Raw genomic sequence first — 22,305 nt, forward strand, 5'->3', positions numbered from 1 at the left:
ATGCTGTTGTCGAAGCATCGATATTCTATTAACGTGACTCAGTCGCCGTTTCTCTCGCGCGATGTGCCCTTCACCATCCAAGCACTTCAAAAACGATACAAAAATCCATGTACAAAGTGTTACATTGTTGTCTTATACGTGTATACATTAACGAATTCAATTTTACCGGCAATTCTCATAATCGAGATCGAAGAGGTAAATGCACCAACGAGGAACGCGTAAGAGTGTTAAACTTGGCGGCTTATAAACGCGGAACGAGTTACGCCTCGACTCGAAAGCAATCAACCAGAGTGCTTGTAAGCGATCGATTGTATTGCGTTTTGTGAAAATTTCGCGCGTTTAAGCGTCGGCAGAAGTCCCATTTATCGGCGCGATGGCGTTCGAATGGTGCTCGCGGGCCACGAATTAATTGCGAAAGCTTGTCGACGGTGGTATTCGATGTGAATCCCGTGGTGGGGGGAATCTTTGAAACGAAAAAACGGGGATCGTTCGATCGATGAGGAGAACGAGTTCATTAACACGATCCACGCCGCGGCGAGGGCGAATTTTTCGCAGATTTCCCGCACCGTTCGTAACCATGAAGGTAGGCTATGAACGAGCGAGCGTTAGAGTGGCGATGGAAAAGTAAAAACCGATCGGTGAAAAATTTTACGGCGCGCCAGCTACGGTTAAATATCAATTACCGCGTTTGTTCTCGCTAACGCCGGTTTATTCGTTGAACCGTTCGAGGGGAAGAAGTGCGTTACGTGGGTTACAATTATCGCGAATCCGATCCCAGCCAGAGTGTTCCGCGATATTAAAAAGAATCGTGGCTAGCTGGCTGTAAAAGGGGAAAAAGAGGTGCGTAAAAAATGGCGCGTATATACCTAGAGATATACCTATCTGCGCGTGTATGGGGCGTTTGAACATCGCGATTTTCGCGGATTAACTCAAACGATTTAACGATACCAACGAGCAAGCAGATTATATTTCTGCGCGGCGCGTTTTGCTTTTTATAGGGAGCAACGATAGCTTGTGACACATACACAGGGTCATGAAAGTATTTAAACGTTGCAGACATCTTTTATGAATATACATTACGTGTGGTTATATGAAACGTTCGAAAATTTTATTAGCACTGTCAGATTTGGAAATATACGTATATAGAAATTACTAGATATTTAAGAAAAGTACATATTTCGCAGAGACCATAAGAATATTTAAACAGCCAATTATCGGCCAATATTCAATGGTGACCACTTATCATATGCATAAGATGACTGTTCATGTTGTATAATAATCGTTTACTAAGTATAATCATAACAGTCATGTCTCTAGTATCTACGATACTAATAAGATTTCAAAATATTTTGTATAATGCATAAAACGCGAACATAAAAGTTTACCGTAATAAATATTCAAATACTTTTATGAGCCAATTTCTTTTTATATGGATGGAGGCTTGCAGAGTTATATCGGGGCTGTGATTAGCAGTTAATTCTTAATTGAGGGGATTAAACGAGTGTTGCGTAAGTTATAGAACGGTCTATCCATTGGATTCCGATATAAAAAATAACTGCATCGCTCGCTTTATCCAATTAAGCAAGCTATTGTACAGATATTGGATTAATTTGTTGGGCTAGGATTAAAAAGTTGGCGACGAGTCAAAGATTGAAACTCGAAGGTCTAACGATAAAAATTGCCGGTAAATTTTATCTTTTATCTCCGCGAAAGACAAACAGTGCTTGTAAGTGAAGTTCGCAACGTGAATGTATTCACCCATCTCTTTGAAGCTGTCTGTTTCTATATAGACGATCGCAACGTTAAACGATATTCCTTTATATGTCGCGCATTAGGACACTTTGCGACGACAGAACTTTTAATAAAGTCTAGTCTTATGGTCAAAGATTATATTTCTTGACGCTACCTCAAAACTGTTATTTTAAGACCTTAATTTAGCGATGTGCACGGCCCGCAGATGGAAATTTAATTAACGCCAGTGTAATTACAGAGCAGGCATAGCTCGAGCGGCTTTTGACCACGCCGTGCTTTCATCATGAACCAGACATACGTCCTTTCGATGTATTGCTACTGAATTGTATTTTCGATTGTCGCACAAAGTGTTCTAAAGTGTCAAGCTTTCTATTTCGACTGATATTGTGGACCTCTTAATTCATTTTTATATTATTTTTATCTTACTAACTCGACAGCATCGGTGGACAATTTTGTCTTCCTTAATTAAAATGCCCTGTGTACCATTTTGGAAGTTTCGTTTTGTTTCTTATGCCGTCTTTGTCTCTCTCTCTTTCTCTTTCTCTCTCTCTATCTTTGTTCAGTTTCAAACATTTAACCATTATTCCATAGCATTCTGTATAATATAAATTTACTTAAAAGTTAACGAAACACCGAGAACTTCAAATATTTCAACGAGCCTCGAGCAATGAAAAAACTGTTAACTAGGAAATGTTAACTTAAGGAGGGCAGAATTAAAAACCCATCCTTTCGACGTGTGTGCTCATATATCTTCTATCCCATGAAAATCTCTCTTCTGTCCTGTTCACTCACACACAAATTCCATAAAAGAATACGCGGTTTTCTCTATAGCGTTTCCTCGAACCGCTTTTGACTGGAATGCCACCTTTGTCTTTGTATTGTTCTTTCAGTGCCACCTAAAATCACGCCTTTCAGTTTTGCTCGCGATTTAAACGTAGGGCACCGTACTAGCGTACAGTGCGTAGTCGTGACTGGCGATCTGCCACTGACGTTCACGTGGCTGAAAGATAACGTCCCAATAGAGACGATCAGGACGTCGCAGGATACTCCGTCGTCCAGCCATAGCCGCGTTCAGGCCCCGGCCAGTCCTGGAGACGCGATTAAGGGGCCCAAGCGGGGCCCCAAGGCCGACGGGCAGGCCGAACAGTCCCCGAGAAAGGCCATTACCGTCCGGCAATATGACGCTTTTACCAGCGCCCTGAGCATTAGCACGATCGCACCCGCGCACAATGGCACGTACACCTGTCGCGTGGCCAATGGCGCTGCCACCGTCGCTCATTCTGCACTCCTTCACGTCAACGGTAAACGCACACCGTTGGTGTACTTCTTCGTTCACGCTCCCACTACGACAGAGGTGCCACGCTTCCTTTTTTCGTTACTTTCTTTGCTTTTCTTCGCGTTTCCATATCTTTTGGGCGGTTCAACAATTTGGCAATTTGCAATTGCATCGCATCGATCTCGACGTGTCTGCATGCATCGATACGTCGCGAGATCGTTAGATTTACTACGCGAGCAATAATGCTTACTATGTTACTATGAAAGGTTCCAGCGGATCGATGAAATATTTCAAATATATTCCAGAAACGATCGTACCAAACAAGGCTGTGGGTTATAATGGATATGTGTTCTGACGAGTTGTCGTTCAGACGAATGTATCATCAGGAGATTGAAATGCATGCTTTTACAAGAATCTACATACAATAGAATTCTGATTATATGAACTCATTCGTTTGAATCAACTCTTAGTCAGAGTTCGATTAACTGAACTTCTGTTGACCTAATCCAATTGTTTAGACGTGAATTCCTATTATACGAACGAGAGAACATAGGTAGAGGGAAGACTCGGCAAACTCATATTATGTGAACTCCAATCATGTTTATAATTTGACGAGTTTCTATAAACGGAATTTTACTGTATCTGATTGTACCGGCACATCCGTTAAAATGGCAATTCCTCAGAACACGTATCTACTGTAACCATTATGATCTTATTTGGGAAACGATCGCTTTAATAAAATCTTGCGATAAAATTATAGCAACAATCTAAAGCTTGGAGAAAGCCTAAGCTTCAATTTAGATATGCATAGTTCTAGCGACTATTCATAGTGACTAGCCGATATGCTGATCGTTTTCGCGAAAGGGGAATATCCCGAAAGTGACGTGCAACGATACGGATTTCGTGGATCGATTCAGAGCAACAGAGCCGTTGTGGGATCGCGGCACGCGATTCACGGAACATAATAAAGACAGACTGGCAATTTTCCAGGTCTGCGGATTATGTGCTGGCGCTGGAAAAGTAACTGATTGATCGGTTGGTAAGGAAACAGCGCAACGCGGTCGTTCTAGTGGGTCGGGTATGATCGATCAATCAGCGAGCTCTCGAGACTACGGCATCGCGATGTGATCAATTTTCTGTTGCGTCGTGGGAAAAAAGAATTTTCGATCGGTTGTCGCGTCTCTTGGAGCTCGAGCCTCTTAGAAAAATCGGTCGGTCCCTAGAATAAATACTTTTTGATAATCAATCGACGTCGATCAATTTGCGTATCGATCTTACATATATCCGCTTATATTTTGATTTTAAAAAGAACATCATAATCGCTATCTTTGGTTGGTTTTCTTTAAGATTCACCTCTGTCGTCGTTCGCGAGTCCAGTTTCTTAAGCACCACGTACACTGACGATCGTCGAGGATGATCTCGGAGCCGTAAAATTACAACAGAGAGGCTGTCCGATGTCATTCGACGCGACCTGTTTCTGCTATGATGCTAGTCCAAAGTGCACGCTCAACGGCACGTTCGACCTGTGACAACTGGCGAACATTCGCGTTCTCCACTTCTGCTTTGCCACGATCTTTCGCCTATCGGTCCGTGACGGTTCTATTTCTCTTCCGTTTCTCTCTCCCTTCCTTTCTTTTTTCTTCTCGCTTTTTTTTCTTCCGCTTTTCTATTACTCTTTTCGTGACGGTTAGCTCGAGAAAAGATTCCTAGGAAGGAATATCGCAAGGAGGATATGGAGCGTGGCGAAACGTGCCGCGCTCCGTCTCGTCGCGGATTATTAGATTTCAATTTAGATTAGAAGTAGCGACGCTGGGTGAAAATCGAGACGGTGAGATGATTCGTTGGCCGTCGTTGCCGGTCTACGGAGTGGAACCGCCCGTGTCCCTGGTAGAACGTGCCGCGAATTTTCAATCTCATATACTTCCCACGATTTTGAATCCTTCTTGTATAATATCTATCTCTGTCTTTTTACACTCTCTGTGACTACTGACTCTCTTTGCACGCTGTTTCTCTTTTGCACGCCCAATTGCACGCTTTTTTCGGATGTGTATATGTAAATATATATTTTTCCCTCGGATACTCTTAATACGTACATATATATATATGTATATTTATACGTATGTATATCTATATTGTATATGTACAGTTAACAGATCTTGCCAGTGTTTCACGTAATGTTCGTTTACGGACGTTTTGTTTTCTCTCCTCTATAGTGTGTAATAATCGGGCTGAATCAGTCGATTTGAAGGTGTATGCCTCGTAGATCGTACAATTGTGATCTGTGACATCGAAGCGCTCGTTGAAAATCTGCTTCGGAGGCGAGTTTCCACTCGTTGCTCCAAACTCTTATGTACACGACTATACGCACGCATACATGGATACATACGTATACGCATACACCACTATACACACACACACACACACACACACACACTTTGTCCCTCCACTATTTCTCCGTTTCTGTAACTCTCTGTCTGTCTGTTTCTCCTGTCTTCTCTCCGGGATATGCTCGCGCAGAAACTCGTGTTCAGACCGGTTTCGAATTCGCTGCTGCGAAATTAAACGAGAATCCGGCGTCAGATTAGGATTTTTCGTTTAATTTTGCGCTCGGCGGCCACGGAATCGGGCTCGATGTCACAGCGTGAGACCGCTTCTACGTAAAAGTTACCATACCGTGCTGAGTTTTAATCTTTGCGCGCAATATATGCGTGTTTGTATTGCATCGCTCAGAATTAACATATTCAGGAGACAATTTTGATTCAGTATTGATTGAACATATTGCGTTTCATATATACAGTAATGTTCGTTTCGATTATAATTGATTTCTCCTAAATTCAAACGATCCAGCCTTATTGCTTTTCATTGTTAGCGTAATCCGAGTTCCAACTTGGTCGAATTCAGTGTAATTTAAATTTAGAAGTAGCCTATAGATATACCGAGAAGAAGCCAGAAATACAGTTATGTTCCGATACAGATGATGTCAATAAGATTCAAGAATCAGGCAGATTCGGGTTCAAAATAAGATGAAAGTCAGGAATAACGAACTTACATCGGAGCAGATATTTTTTAGGAGTTAATTATTTCCGATTAGACGTATATTCTACGTATAGAGATAAGTTTGAAAATATAGTAAAAGTATAGAATAAAATTGCTTCATCTAAAGAATGTCGTTTCTTGGAAAGTCGAACGAATCGAATGAACTAGGTAGAGGATTGGTGTATTAGATTGGTTCTTCGTTAAATATATTTAAACTCTATTTGTGCAAAACGAAGTATTATATCGGAAAGTTCTACACTTGCAACTTATACTCTTATTTATTTGAGAATTAAGCAAATTCGGATATTCTTGACAAGTTTCGGTAAAGTCAATTTTCTCGAAAATGTAACGTCTAACGGAATTTTGTTATTCTCGATTTTCTTCGTATATTGAACTGTAGAATCCCTCTAACTTCAATTACATCACGGATTTTGATTTATAGTTGATCGTGTCTTTGTCGTTTGTTTTTTGCTAAATTGTTCCTTTTTCCTTATTAATGGATTTTTAGAAAATGGTTAACCCCATGAAATTATAACGTGGTTCTCGATCTATTGAAATTTAAACGAACATTAATGTATATACATTATATAATACATAATTTCTATGGTATTCTTTTACGTTGGATCGTTGTATAACGACACTTCGAAAACACGATACGCATATAGTAGGAGTCGTGCTCTTTTGTCCCGTTTTCGAATGAACCGTCCACCTTTGTTGCTCTCTCGATATTTGTGTTGTATTATCGTGTATCAGTCACGTATTTGACCGATTCTGACCGAGTTACATTATATTATATCACTATCACTATCCAGTAGAACAGTATCTTTTTATGAAGACTATGCTATGTTTTCGCTCGAGATATTCTCTATGATTTGTGTACTATCATCATTATCATCATTATTATCATTCAAGTTATATTGAGACCGTAGTGGTAAATCGTATTTGGGCGAAATCGATACGAGAGATCTGTAAGTTAGGAATTCGGGAAATGTTATCTTGCATGAGATTGATCCGGCATATTATTACGCATTCGATATACTGCTAATTCGGTGGAATTCAAGTAGTTAAAATCCTTCATTAAGGTACAGTCGCTGACAAAAGTCTTTGTACATCTTACAAGAAGAATATTTTTGAATAGATAAAATAAAATTAAGCGTGATATATAAATCGTTTTATTCAATTTAAATTTAAAATAAATTAATGACAGAACATTAATTAATTAAATCATATACTGGACAAATTTTGTACTGTTTTATTTTAACAAAAATAGCCTTTCTCTAAAATATACGGAGACTTTTATAGGCAACTGTTATGTACAAGATCTCTCGTGTCTTTTCATCCTACTTAGTTTTCACGCTCGTTTCGATAATTGACTGCTCGACGTTCTATAGGTCCTGGTAAGTAAACTCATCGTTAATCAACTCGAATGAGAAAAGAAAGCCAAACGATCACGACGAATTATTTCGACTTAACGCCTCTTGAATCAACTTATGAAATCTATGCGAAAGACGCGCCAGTAAAGCGAACAACGAGGAGACCAAAGGTTCAACGAAACCCCGATGAAAATGTTCATTAAAACAGACCACCGGTATAAGGATCGTGCAGTCACCTCTGGTTTCAACTTAGTTTCGCCGAAAGTCTCATAAAGACATATTGGCCGACATTAGCAGTTACTCCGGCTCATAAATGTTCATTTTCCGAGCCACGAGGTACGTGTGTGTGGTTCTGGCCGAATATTTATGACCGAGCCACCATTTTTCACGGACTCGGCCGGGGTTACCGTTGCACCTGTCCAGCGTCCACGTTTCGGAGGTCACGTAGCAGGAAACACGTAGCAGAAACTCCAAGTTATCGCGGTTATCAAACGCCCAGTTCTTGTACAAACTCGACCTACTTGAAATTCGTCTGTGGCGAAGTAGTATAGGTTCGTGTTTGGTCAGACAACGAAATAGAGTAGCCGCACGGTATCAACCGCTTCTACCGGAGGATCAGTGCGGATTTGATCAAATAATGTGATCGCGAAATTTCGTACTTCGTGACCTCCTGCGCCAATTTCACGATGAGACTTCGATCACCGGAATAGGAAAAAAAAAAAAAAGAAAAAGGGAAAACGAAGCGAGATACTGGAAATTGCGGGCGAATAGAGTATTATACGAAACGGAGCCAGCGGAATATAACGGTGATATTACAGAGAGTTGCGCAGGCACCGGTTCTTTTTACCAATCGTTTTTGGATTGTCGTTGCCACCGAGAGGAACATTAATTACGGTCCGTCCGCTCACCGGGAACGGATTAAACTCCGAGCAGTTTGTATCCGCCAGTTGTATTTTAATGTTAATTTCAGACGTTCGGGAAGAAGATTTATTAACTCTCCGTTGTTTTGGACGCGTAGCGCCGGCGCTATTAATTCCGTTTCAACGGGCCGCCTCTGAAGTCCCGCGGAGTTTCACGATTTTCGATGTAATTATCCGGCTCGCCATTTCATTCTCTCCTAGGTAATTCGACACTCTTTCAACATACCTGTAGCCGAGCCTTACTAGACTCGCTTTACTTCGTTTCATTTCGCTGTATTCGCTATCGAAACTCAAATATATAGAAGTCTCGTCGTTTAAAGGTCCGTTTATACAAAACCGTGCAATATCCATATGTATCTATTTATACGTCATTCATTCTATATTCGTTATTATCAGTAGTTCGAATGGCCTCCGGTTACACTTGGTAGTCTCGGATATTTTCTTTGTGTCTCGGTCTGACCACGTCAAGCAACGGCCATAGCACGAACTTGTAAAATTGGGCCTGAACGTATTCCGTTCGTATATGATGTTATACAAAAACGAAGATTAGTTGATACGAAGATTGTATTTTTCATAGTCGAATATTTATCCCGGATACATCTTGGATGGTCCTGGATAGTACATAAATATCAACGCATAAACACTGGGCCAATATTTAGACACGAAACGGACATGGCACGTTTGTGTGTAAATGGATCTTGATGGTACTCGTATGTTGTTCCTCTGGCGCGCTTGTTTTATTATCTGAAACTTCCTCTCATCTTCCAGTCCCCTTGACTAACCTTTCCGCAAAAGAAAAGAAAAAAAAAAAAGAAAAAATAGGAAACGAAGACGAGAGCGTAATCTCTGGTCGAGATACGCGTATAGGAGAACGGTTTGTGCCCGCATGCAGGTACATACTATTATCACACGTCACGTTTATAGTTCCACCGCGGATCTCGCCGTTTTATTTCGAGAACGGTGTGACGGAGGGGATGAGGACACAGCTAATGTGTACCACGAGCCAGGGTGACCAGCCGTTCAACATCACGTGGTTGATGGACGACAAACCGATACAGGTCAGGCCGGGTGACGGTGCGTCGGTGTCGTCTTCGGCGTCGTCGTCGTCGGGCGGATCCAACGCGGCCGTCGTCGAGACGGGCAACAACATACAGATAAGCGACTATCCGCCGTTTTCCAGCATCCTGACGATAAATAACGTCAGCGCTAAGCACAGCGGGAACTACACGTGCCAGATCAGCAACGTCGCTGGCCTGGCCGAATACTCGACCAGCCTCTCCGTTGCTGGTTGGTGTCTCAAACGAGCAAGAACAAAAATCGACATATGGTAGCTGTAAGAACCTGTGTACATAAACCGTGTGCCAGCCAGATATACTTGTCTCTGACTGTCTTTCTACAAATATATATTGTATATATACACGCGTGTATATACATATTACGGCACAGAAAATCGAACAGCCATATCGAAGGATTGGAGTACGGTTTGTTTCGACAGAGTCGATTCGAACGTCGTGTTTTCGTTACCCTCGATCACGCTTCCTCGAGCTCCTATCTTCTTGGATTTTTCATGATCCTTCCATCCTATCACCGATACGATGTTCTGCGTGTATAGATTAAATCGGAGATTTCTACTTCTTCAAAACATTTCGGCTCTGAAAATTTATGGAAAACTGTCCGGTGTATCACAGTCGAGAAGATATATTGTTATAGGGACGAACGTTCCAACGTGAGAAAATGCGCATCCGTCTTCGTCAGAGGATACATTTCGAAGTTCGATCTATTTGAATTATCTATGCAATATCGAGAGATGGCCATTTTATGCCAGATATTTGTACACTGACTATAGCGTTAGTACTTTTATTTTCTTAAATTCGCACGAAGGTAGAATATCAAGGTTGGATATGGTATTACGTTGCCGAGGATTCTTTTTTCCAGCGCCTATAACCCCAGTAAGAAGACGACGGAGGTCTATTTAAGGCGGATAACATTCCGCTCCTAACTGCCGGAATATTGCCTTAAAAGAAAATAGCGAGAGAGATCCGCCAGGCAGATAGCTTCTGTTCTTTCAAGGACACCGATGGTTGCCTCGCAATTACATTTGTCCGGGTACCAACCGCCTTTTCCATAGCCGTTCTTCGCAGGGTTGTGCTCGGTGCGTGTACCAAGTAGTCGTTTGACTCGTTCCGGGCGCGTTTTTTTTAACGCGAGCACGTTTCTTCCGTTGCCGTTTTCCCCAACGATGTTTCCTCGTTTCCATCTTCGAGCCATCCTCTCCCCGCTATTCCACCTCTGAACGACATTACAAGCCTAGTCTTCCTGGGGCGAAAGTTTACTGGCAGTCGAACCGGGCGCTCTCGCGAGGATACGACCCAGGCAAATTAGTTTCGAGTTTCAGAGGGGTGGCGCGGTAATGCGACTTTTCAAGAAGTTCTCGGCAGCCGTTCGACGATTTCGAAAGTCGCCGACACCCATTCCTTCGCCGCGATCGAGATCTAAATCACTTTCTACCTTTGTATGAATGGAACCGGTTCTCGGCTTGTTCCCAAGCTACGACAACAAAGCTGCGCCGTTCTTCCGTTTACGACAGCTGTGAACTTCCTCGCACGCGGAGTCGATTAAATTACAGGACCTGTACGCGCGGTATCGTTACACGAAAGGAACTTTCCGGTAAATAATAGTACAACAACATGCAGCGAAGGGGAAAACGGAAGGACGATGCGATCTTAATCTTCGTTAGTTAAAATGAATTCTTCCAGAGACGATAAAACTCGTTAGTAGAGTGCGGACATTCATGCAAATTTGTACTTTTATAGAATAAAATTAAAGTACGAGACCTAAGTAGAGATTTGTCTCGCATACTCACGTTATTGAATCCCATTGAATTTACATCGTAATTGTGAAAAGGGATTTGAAGAATTTATTTTATATTATTTTCGTCGTTATTTCTTCTTCCATCTAGATCCTACAATTTTACCAAGTTGAAGAAAATTTGAAATATTTTATGTCATTATACTAAATTATTTTTTGAAATCATGTATAGAGAGTCGCTTGATCATTTGATTTGAGTAATTAATACGTTTGTATTACAACGGAAACTACTACGCGTTATTTCTCTGCTTAATCATTAATGGGTCTTTCCCATAAATGCATAAAAGTCTACAGTCTACTCGTTACGCTTTCATTACGTTTTTTCTACTTTTAAAACGAATTGCAAGTGTACGAGAAGATGAAAAAAGGGAAGGTAATAAGTTGGAAAAAACAAAGCTGGTTTACATATCATGATTTTGATATTTCAAGGGACACGCGAGATGCCAAGGGTATTAAAAGAGTGACACGCGTTGTCGCGCTGTGTAATGTTCTTCCGCGTCATTCATATTCACTAAGAGCTGGCCGGTGTTGGCGGGCGAAACGCACGTAAAAACTGCTCGTAAATTCGAGTTAGCCGTGTTATAGCCAGCAAATCGATGCGACCGTGATACGTACGCGAGTCCCTCGTGATTTCGATATCGTTTTTCAACGCACAGCGTACACACGCCTCTCTTTCTCGCCCTGGAATAACATCCTCACTGTTTTGTCCCGTTAACGAACTATTTTCACGGACTCTGTTGTTCGTGCGTACCCTACAGAAGGCAACATATCGCATATAGGGACAATGCCTTTGGCACGTATCTCATTGGTTGTGAAATAAATTTTTGGACAACTGGAACTATTATTATACGTGCATGGAAAAATGTTATTCGTTTTTTAGAATTCACACTGATTCCACTTATCGAGGAAATGGAAATTGCTCTGCATTAAATTGGAAAAGTCTTTAAGAATTCTTAGTGCGCTATGTTATTCATTGTGGATTCATTGTGGTGGCACTAAGTGTGTCATTGTGACTGAATGTTTTATAAAACAAGCAGTCGTAAATTACACGGTGCAGTACGGGAAATTTAATGGCACATTATTGCTGAAAATTTGAATCTTTTAAAAGGATGAATGGGTGTTGGAACGTATTTCAGATTTAAAGAATAGATTTCAATTATTAGTAATGTATTTCAGATTTAAATGATAGATTTTAATTACTAGTGTATATTTATTTGAAATGTTTGGACGATTTTATTCTTGACACAGTACTATTCATCCTTATGTAATCAGAACTAAATTAATACAATGGAAGATTAAATATCGAACAAGGAGAGGAAATATTGTGATTCTTACGAAGTATTAAAATAATTTTCAATTGAAAAATTCTATAATCTTTGGAACTTTGAAGTATATGACTTAAATAAAAGAACATTAACAATTTCTTATTTGCAAAAATAAAATACAAACGTGGGATAGTGAAATCAGTTTTATAACATCACATTCTGTTTCGTGTTCTTTCATAAACTAGAAATCATCTCAAACTTTGAAATTTACTATGAAATTTAATAACGAAGTCGATGGATGATAAAGTCTCTCCAGTACTCCGAGTTAGTTCACATACGTATAATCGATTAAGACACCCAAACACTAGAATCTACTTGCGCACCACATACGAGTACCCTCGAGAACGATCCGCGTAGAGTCGATCTATCGTCGATTTAGGAGTCATAAGAACAGGGATTTCACAGTGAAAGGATTCGTGACTTAGGTGAAATCGACCAAGATGCAATAACGAGTCGATGAAACTCGCGAAACTGGTTCACCAATGGGAATTTTCACGTCAGGTGAATTTAAGGGACTCATAGAATCCCGGTTACTGGAAACAAAAGGCAATAGTGCGGAAAATAGAGTGCTTGATTTTCGCCGATCAGCGAAACCTTGGAAATGATAAGAGCAACAATGATCACCACGACGAACAATCTGCTGAGGAGGATTTCGACCAAGGACGATAAGAAACACCTGACCTTCCGCGTTTGTTCCCTGGGATATTATAGCGCTACCTTCTGTGCAACGTATAGTTATCGTATACAGCAAACACTATCGTCCGTAAGTACCTGAACATACCAGATGCAATTTAATCGACAAGTATGATCGAAGAACGTTTCTCTACTATTACTATCGGTTTAACTTAACATATAAATATTTAGCAGAAATTCGTGATAAGATATATCCTCTTTTTTAATTCTATATACTAACTATATATATATTTGCCTGAAATAAAATCAAAAATCGAAATTAGATTAAAGTATATTCTATATATTTTGGTTTAAAAAACTATAACAAATTTTAATCTATGCTTAAGACAATAAATTTTATGTACGTTTAAGACCATTATTCATGCTGGATACTGATTTTCTACATTCTCAAATTCGTTTCAAATTTTGCCAATATAGTCATGATAATCGTATTTCATTACAGTGGAGTATGTTCGTGTAAAGTTTCTATAAGTGTTATAATTCTTTCGTCACCTAGCGTATATTTACAAATAATAGATTCATTGAAACGAAATTTTATTAACTCACTTAAACATGAACTCACTGACTTGTCATATATCGAACACAAAATTTACGAACTTCTATCTACTACAGTTATATGAGTTTAGTTATATAAACGATTTGGTCCTAAAAGAAAATTCATATAAACGAGGTTCTGTGATTTAGAAGTGTCGAAATATTCACGAATGGTAGCGCATCTGGCTTCATGGCATTTTGAAACCGTTGGACTATACAATCCAGATGCGATTAACATCTGGTCAGTCGATGGAGAAACGACTGAAATGGAAACGACGACGTGTATAGATAAACACTCGCGTTAGCTTTGTTATCGGATACACGTGTCCTAATGCGTATAAAACGACGTGCACTCGCTCGTCATTCGAAAGCGATTCCAGCTGAGAGCGTATCCTGCAGGATGTATAAACGATCCTTCGCTCATCCCTGAGGGGGACGCGAGAAGCCAAGGATCCGCGAGTAATTTAAAGTTGCGAACCTTGTTGCCCGACTTCCAGGTCTTCGGTAAGTTGCTTCAACTGAATTATACTAAAACGCACGATAAATTATATTCCCTGGTAAATTCTATTCCGTCTATTTCCGTGATTGTCGACCACCAATTTCAAGGTTCTTTGCCAGTTAATCAATTTTGGTCTTACTCTTTCGGGATAGAATGTCTTAACGAAACGTTGAGAGTTCCATGTTGTACGAGTTCTACGTTCTTCGAGCTCTGTACTTCATCGACATCTTCTCTGTTTTGTGGAGAAAACGTGTATTTTACTGATAGTACATATTAGTGGATTTATCGTAGCTTCTTTTATTCTATTTATTTTAGTTGTTTACGTCTTATATTATTTTCCTACATTTTTATATTGCTAGAAATATGTTCCGACCAGAGAATTATAACTTTCTAGATTTTTATGTTCTTATTTCCCTTGTAAGTTTAACAAATAGAATCGGTTAATAAATCCGTATTGAGAAGCAGATTGGAAAGAGAAGAAAAACATTTCCATGTTAATCATTTCATGATAAATTTTATTTCGTTCGAATTCATTTCAAGTAAACAAAATTAATTAATTGACACTGTACTCTCAATTTATTTTATACTCTATAAACACATAATTTATAATCACTGCGATTATTTTAACATTTTACGCCTTTAATTACGTTCCTTGACCTATTTACGATTTTCATGCTGTTAGGTTATCCACTTTATAAGCTTACTGAAACTAGTAAATTAATAGACTTACATTAAGAAGAAGATTGGGGAAATCGTATCAAAGATTTCCATATTACGTTTCGTCTAATCCAAGAAGAAATAACGAATTATTAAATAAAATTCATTTCAACCAACCAACCTTAATTGACACTATAATCATCACATTATATGCTTTAAAAATACGTGTTTTACAATAATTATGATTATTTACTTTTTCAATTTATTTATTCATTGTTCCGTTTGTTTATTTCCATACGTAGTTGTCAGCGGACAACGACTAAAAACTGTATATCTTGCGGCATTTAGCGACGATATAATAACCCGATAATCTTAGTGATTCGGTAAAATTTGCTCAATCCATTCGTGCTATGCTATAGAATCTCGCCACACACGCATCCGCAAGTAATTAAGTGTCGAGCTTTCCCCGTAGTCTCGTCGAGCGATTTCGATTCAAAGTTTCGCGTTTCGCCTAACAATACGCGACCGGAATACGAAACGAATTTCCCCGGGGTTATACGCGGATTCGCGTCCCCGGAAAATAGCACGGTCGAGATTCTGGTAACGTTTACCTCGCGCGCCGCGGAACCGAAGTAAATGCGCTTCTAGGTCCGCTAGGCGTTCATCAGGCTGCAACATCCTCTTCCTCTTGCATTCAGTTTTCTGCAACAGGTTTACGATCGTACGCGACACGGCTGTTGTCGAGAATTTTCTGTTTACTCAACGAGCAATCTTCGTCTTTTGTCGTTGGCGTATTTCCAATTTTTCTATTGGAAATGTGGGAAGCAAATTGCTTGCTCGACGATATCTCCGACGCTCGCGAAAGTGCTATTTCACTGGTTTAGAAATACTCTTTGATGGTTTCTTCAGATGTTACAGTGATGCTTTACGTAATCTTGCTTGTAAAATATAAGAATCTGGCAGAAACTACAAACATTTCCTTTCTTAAGATATCCATGTAGAACTTTTCTTTTTAATAACTTTCACAATGAATTGAAACTTCCGAGCAGTTATTTAAGTTGTACAACTGCGTAAAACTACGTGTCATGGAAACGGTGAACAAAGTCGATACCGTAGCCTTTCGCGACACATTATAGAAAAATTTGATCTGTGCTAATATTTTTATTCATTACCTTATCCAGCGCCATGCGCACACTTCACAAACTCAATTTCAAGAACTGGTAAGAATAGATATGATCACTTAACGAAACAAAGTTTCAACTTGGAATAATTAGCATAGTACTATTATGCTTAAAACGTAATAAAATGCTCGTACAAGACCATTGTCAAGGGGTTGAAGCAATCCAATGGTATAAGATATGCTTCTGATGAATCGAGTGATTTCAGTTATTCTAGTTATCCGTATCTCCAGAAGTCTCGATACCAGGTATCTGAAATCGGGGTTACTGGGTTTGTGGAAGACTATTTCCTCGAAATACCAGGAGGGCCGCATAGCTGTTGGCTACATAGTGATTTCATATGGAGTTGAAGTCGGAGCCGAAGTGTCCGGCCGGAAGCGTGTCCTTATCGAGGCATTTCCCTTCGTCCGCAAAAACGGCTCGATTTTATATAAAGTTTCGAGGCCACGTAATGCTGACGCAACACCGGTACTCCAATCCTCTTCGAAGCGACAGCACTTGCGCGTAAAGAAAGTGTTTTTTTAGAAGAAGACAGAAAAAAAATATATATAATATATACAACACGATAGGCGATAGCACACAAGGCAGGAAGTCCAAGAGTTTTTCCTCACGCAGCACAGAATATAAAAAAAAAAGTGAACGAATATATTTCTAGGGATGCAGGTTTACGTCGTGCGATTTGCCTTCTTTATTTTTCTATCTCTCTGTCTCTCCTTCGTTTTTAATGCATGCTAATTGACGAGCCGGTTAACCGTAACGGGAACGTATTCGACGACACGAATTTCTTTCGTTCGTGTAATTTTTCCGGAAGAGCACGTTCCACCCGAGCGACGATTAAAGCAACGCCAAGTTAATCCGTCGACGACGAGTCGGTAAGGAAAAAATGAAAACGAGATGAAAAAAAAGAGAGGACGAAGTGAAAAAATACGAGAAAAAAGAAGAACGAAAGATGCTGAAAAAGTAAATGAGAACGAAGGTTCCTTGATTGTTGTTATTACTTTCTTTTCTCGTTGTTTCATCGTTACTATTTGTACATCCTCACGAATCATCAGCATTTGTAAAGAGTTCGATTTGTAGATCTCGAAAGTTGAGCGTGCTGATTTCTAATTAGAATTAGTATACTTTTCGTTGTTCGACCGTTTATTAATTGCGAACGAATCATTAGTTCTTTTTCTTTTTTTTTTTTTCATTGTTTTACTTTCATACCTTTTTGTCCTCGTTACACGCGTTTTCATTAGTTAGAGTATCATTTTATTTTCTTTACTGTTGCTGTTCCTTTGTATTTTGTTTTACTTTCTTTTTTTTCTCTTTTTTTTTTTTGTTTTTTGTAGCGGTTTCGTGTACCGAGAGATATTACTTATATTGTGCTCGTGTAATGCAACAAAATGTCTGTGACAGATGTAAAAGCATGCGTTCGCGTAGTTAACGTTTACTGGTTCAGTGCGTTTTCTCGTACGATATTTTTCGCCTACCTTTATATTTTATCTCTATATACATACGAGCAACTTGGAATGACGATGGAAAGAATGTTGAGAGTAACGTTTACATTATTTAATGTGTGCCTCGAAAGTTTTCTGCGTGTCTTTTTCTTCGTATATACTGATTACAAGTAACGTTCTTTTGAAATAGGTACCGTTTGCGTTGTTCGTACGTTGTTTTTTAACAACCTTTTATTATTACATTATATATTCACATCTTTTTTACTTGGAATGTTGCTTGCCGTGTTTTTATATTTTTCGAATAAAATGATTCTTGCATGGAACACTTACCCTTCCAATTACGGTATACTTTTTCTTATATAATTATTCCAGCGAATGCTCTTTTCCCCTGTAGTACGTACCATGGAACAATGAGTTCTCTGTTTCATTCTTTAAAACACTTTATAGTTCTTTTTATTTCACTCTCCCTTTATTCGAACACATTTTTCAATTTTTCTTTTACAGATAAGTTTCTCCGAAACGAGCACGTTTTCAGTTACAATTTATTAACACAAGTTAACAACAAATGCACGAACATTTCTCTTTTCATTTTCAATTTCGTCCCATAATTCTGTTCTCTCATTCCTGTTTTATCTCTTTTGTTCTTTAATCACTGCTCGAAATTCTTCCTGGTAAATTAGTTTCCTCTGATTGAGACAACGAATGAGTAAACATTTTACCCCTTTAAATACGACATCGTCAATTCAAGTAGTCTAAACACGGACACCATCGGTTTTGTTGCTACACGTTGTTGTTCACACTTTTAGCGATCCGTAAGTATGCAGTAACATCGAAACCCGTTGGAAATGCATGCGTTTCACGACACACGAGTATATACGCGAGTACAAAACAACAACACGCGACAGCAAAGACAAATGTAGTAGATAGAGAGAAACGCCTGGGACCGGTGATCCTCGTCGACGAAAAAACCATCGTTCGATCATTCTATAGAAGTAACCAGTGTTCCCAGAGAACAATGGCTAATTAGTCAAACAAAGTATTATTCTTCGCGTTTAGCTAACAGAGGATGCGCTGATTAATCTCTATGGCACGTATTTTATACCGAGTAATCCGATTTCTCAATTTGAAAAGGGAAAAATGGAATTGTGCAAGAGGCAGAACTGTATAGACATATCAAGTGTGATAGAATAGCAGTCGTTTTTACGTGCAATTCGATATTAATCCTCGATAGATATCATCGAATTACAGATAATCTATAATAAAATTAAACCATACGCGTAAAACCATAAAAAAGATTTCAACTTTTGTTCTTATAGCTTCGAATAATAAGATAAAAGAAAAACAGCGAAAGACGAAACGATACGAAAACTTCTTGTCTAAATGATTCTGTCCCGGTTCCTAAGTCTTCCAAACAAATTGCGTATATCAGCCACGTGCCAAGTAAAATCCAACAGCTATTTGGTTCGTCGATAGGAAGAATCGTCGACGAAAAGTTGTCACGAATTGAGATAAGGGGATAAAGGGTACGTGGACAAAGGTCACGCGACAGTGTAATTGACACGGTGATTTGAAATGAACAGGACGAAGCGTCGATCGACGAGGATCTGCCGAGAGATCGGGCGACGACGAAACGCTGGTCCGTCAGGAACCGGCGATCCGGAAGATTTTAAGCCAATTGGATCGTATTTTTAGTGCCGCCGCGATGGACGGTGGAACCTATCGACCAGAACGCCGTTGTAGGTCACGGCGTCTCCATTGCCTGTCAGGCTGAAGGATTCCCCATTCCGACGGTGACTTGGAAGCAGTCGATCGGTAAGTCACGACTCAGACTTGAAACTTACCAACCCACTGTGGCCGGACGGAGCTCACGTTCCGAAAAACTGTCCTCTGTCTTACTGAAAACCACCGAGCGTGACATACGTTCGGCTTCGATCTCGAACGATGATGCGATCAGTCACCTTACCGAGTTGTTTTCGTACCTTTATCTGTCTTTGCTCCTTCCTCTGCTTTTTCTTTCGAATTTACCCTATCCTTCTTTTATAATGTATTAGGAACTATTTCTAACTCTCAGATAGTACGTTTGAAACGGGTACTCTATCTTTCATTTATTCTTAGTTTAGTTATTTCTGAGAGATGGTATTTCGTATGTAATTACAGTTTCGCGTGAATATCGTTCTCGTAATTTTTTTTATATTTTTGTAAGAACTATTTTTACAGAAATTTTATTTGCTGGGAGTGTGGAGAAGTAACAGATTTCGATACTAAAATAAAACAGTTAATTATACCGGGATATAATATAATGTGATACAACGCGACACAACGAAGTACAACTGAAAGGCTACCCATTTAAAAACCGTCTCTCTCGCGTAATACATACATATATTCTAACATCAAAGCATTTTCTTCTTTTTATTTTACAACTTCTTTCGCTCGCTTCAGAAGAACCATAGCGATATTCTTAGAACACATTTAGTCACGTCAGCTCCAAACCTTGGGTAGCCGTGCGCTTTTTTTCACACTTTAATCTCAAGCAGTCGGGCCATCCGTATACCCTTATCACTTAAAACTCAATTACTCGCTGTAAAAAATCGCCTAGGATTTCTCCTAATCTTTTCTTCTTAATGGCAATCATCCAAACTGTACAATAATATGTTTGGGTGTGTTCGAGGTAGATATTATGTTAGCAACGTTATCTTTCTCAAATATAATACGATAAATTTCGTATTTTGTACATCGTCGTATACATATAACAAGGTTATTAATGCCTATTTCCTATGAAAAGTTGAAATTACCTATTATCTGTATCTCATAATAAAAACACAAAAAAGTCTGTAGTATGAAAAGATAATCATTGTCTAAATATTTGTCATTGTTTATATATGGAAACAGTGTAACGAGGGAAGATGGATATTTATTTCAAAGAGTAAAAGAGAGATTCTTAATTCGCAAAGTGTCATTTTCTGATTAGAGCTTGTACATCCTCACATTTTCCTCTCACGTTTCTTGTTACTCTCGCTGGCTGTCTTATAGCGGCGTATTCTACTGTGGAAGATGCCTTTGAACATGCGGACAAGCTGCTGTAACACCTTGATGGCACTTAATACGTGGAATTTGATGCTTGCCTTTTGACGGCTCGTTTCCTTCTACGGGAATCTTGGCTTCGTCGAACTTAATACGTATATACGTGCCTATGAGATGTTGACGTTGACGATTTTTATTCCGGGGGATTTCGCTCATAGAGGAAAATAGCCTTATTTATTCCCAATATAATAGTTTCTCCTAAATGATTTCAGTTAATTGACAGGATAATCGACTTCTCTGTCACGTTATACATTTTCTATTGACAGCAACAAACGGACAGACAGGCAGTCGCGTCGAAAACAAAGTAAGCTTTTATACCATAGCAATGATTGGACGAAAAGAAAAATAATGGGAATTCTAAGATAGTATAAGAATAATTCTAAGAATATAGTAATCTTTTGTCAGTAGTACACTAAGAAGGGCTTATGGTACGTACACGGATAATTTGTACAATATACTTTCCAATTCTAATCTTGAATTCGAATTTGCATATAGCTTCCTTGATGATATTACACCTTCTGAATTTTAATTTTGTTAACACGACTGTATGAAAAAGTTGAGAATCAGTGGCCTAGCACATTCCGAAAAAGTAGTTTAACAAATGAAAATTAGTAATACAATTTCGTATCACATTATAATGTAGAATATTCCGGGAAAATGTAAACGCAGGACTTCGTAGACGACGAAGAAAATGTAGATACGAGAAGATGGCGTCCTTACGAAGGTGGAGGAAAATTTAAAATTCTATCAGGCGGAATCGATTCGAGGGCCGTTGCAACTTCGATTTATTGCTATTGATTTATAGATTGACTTATCTGATGTCATTAAAAACGTCTGTTTGCCTCGAGAGGCTTATTAACTAATCACTACTCATTGACCTTAGAGTACAACAAAACAGAAGAGAAAAATAGATATTCCAGATATTTCGTTGCGCGATTTCTCTCTTCCTCCGAAACAATTTAATTATTGGCTGACTTTTACGTGAATTCCATCGATCGTTTTCATCAGGTTACAGCTGCTGAGTGTATTTAACCCGAGGCTGGCGGAGGTTGACGAAGATATCCATCAGAAATTTCGCTGATCGGCCGTTTCCAGAGGTCTCATTCAATCTGAAATAAGCCCTCCGTCCGATGAAGCGGTGGTACAATTAGTTTCACCAGTTCGTTGCTCGTGAACATTATATTGCACCGCTTGGGAATGAAATTTCTCCTCTTTTTCCTCGATCATAGCCCATCTACTTCGTACTGTTACGATTCCTCTTTTACTGAAAGTTAAATCACTCATTATGGGAGGAATACGTTTCAAAACTGAGCCAATGAGGGAGAATATTAATTAAACGATTTAATATTGTTGGAATACGCCAGCACATAGTCGAGTTCTGGACGTAGATAAGCTAGAAGAGAGTGCAAAAAAGGATTAATCTTTTTCAACTCGTTGCGTTGCAATACGAACACTTCTTAAATTTGGAACTGTCTTTGGTTTTTGGACGAAACAAGCTCTATGGTACATTTTTCTCAGTAATTCATTTTTATTCATAATAATTAAGCTACGGATATTTAGGCAGATTCAAAATTTCATGAGCAGAACTAAAAAAATCTCTCTCTCTTTCTGGGATATTTTATATAATTTTATATAATATATAACATACTACGTGCGTTTTGGTAATTTTTCTTT

General features: G+C 39.2%; 1 protein-coding gene across 7 annotated transcripts in view; it reads left to right on the plus strand.

Moving 5' to 3' along the window:
• LOC117234692 (Down syndrome cell adhesion molecule-like protein Dscam2) overlaps positions 1-22,305 on the plus strand; it is a 163,631-nt gene that overhangs the window by 107,673 nt on the left and 33,653 nt on the right. For 5 of the 7 annotated variants that reach the window (XM_033496161.1, XM_033496164.1, XM_033496166.1 and 2 more), the window contains exons 11-12: positions 2,643-3,053; positions 19,243-19,362. In XM_033496161.1, the coding sequence (XP_033352052.1) occupies positions 2,643-3,053; positions 19,243-19,362 (531 nt within the window). Of the gene's footprint in view, positions 1-2,642; positions 3,054-9,281; positions 9,645-19,242; positions 19,363-22,305 lie in introns of all 7 variants that reach the window. The other 2 variants (XM_033496162.1, XM_033496165.1) reach the window with 2 other exon arrangements.

Source organism: Bombus vosnesenskii, unplaced genomic scaffold, assembly GCF_011952255.1.
Source record: "Bombus vosnesenskii isolate JDL3184/JDL3185 unplaced genomic scaffold, Bvos_JDL3184-5_v1.1 scf7180000013308, whole genome shotgun sequence".
In the NCBI taxonomy this organism is placed as follows: Eukaryota; Metazoa; Arthropoda; class Insecta; order Hymenoptera; family Apidae; genus Bombus; species Bombus vosnesenskii.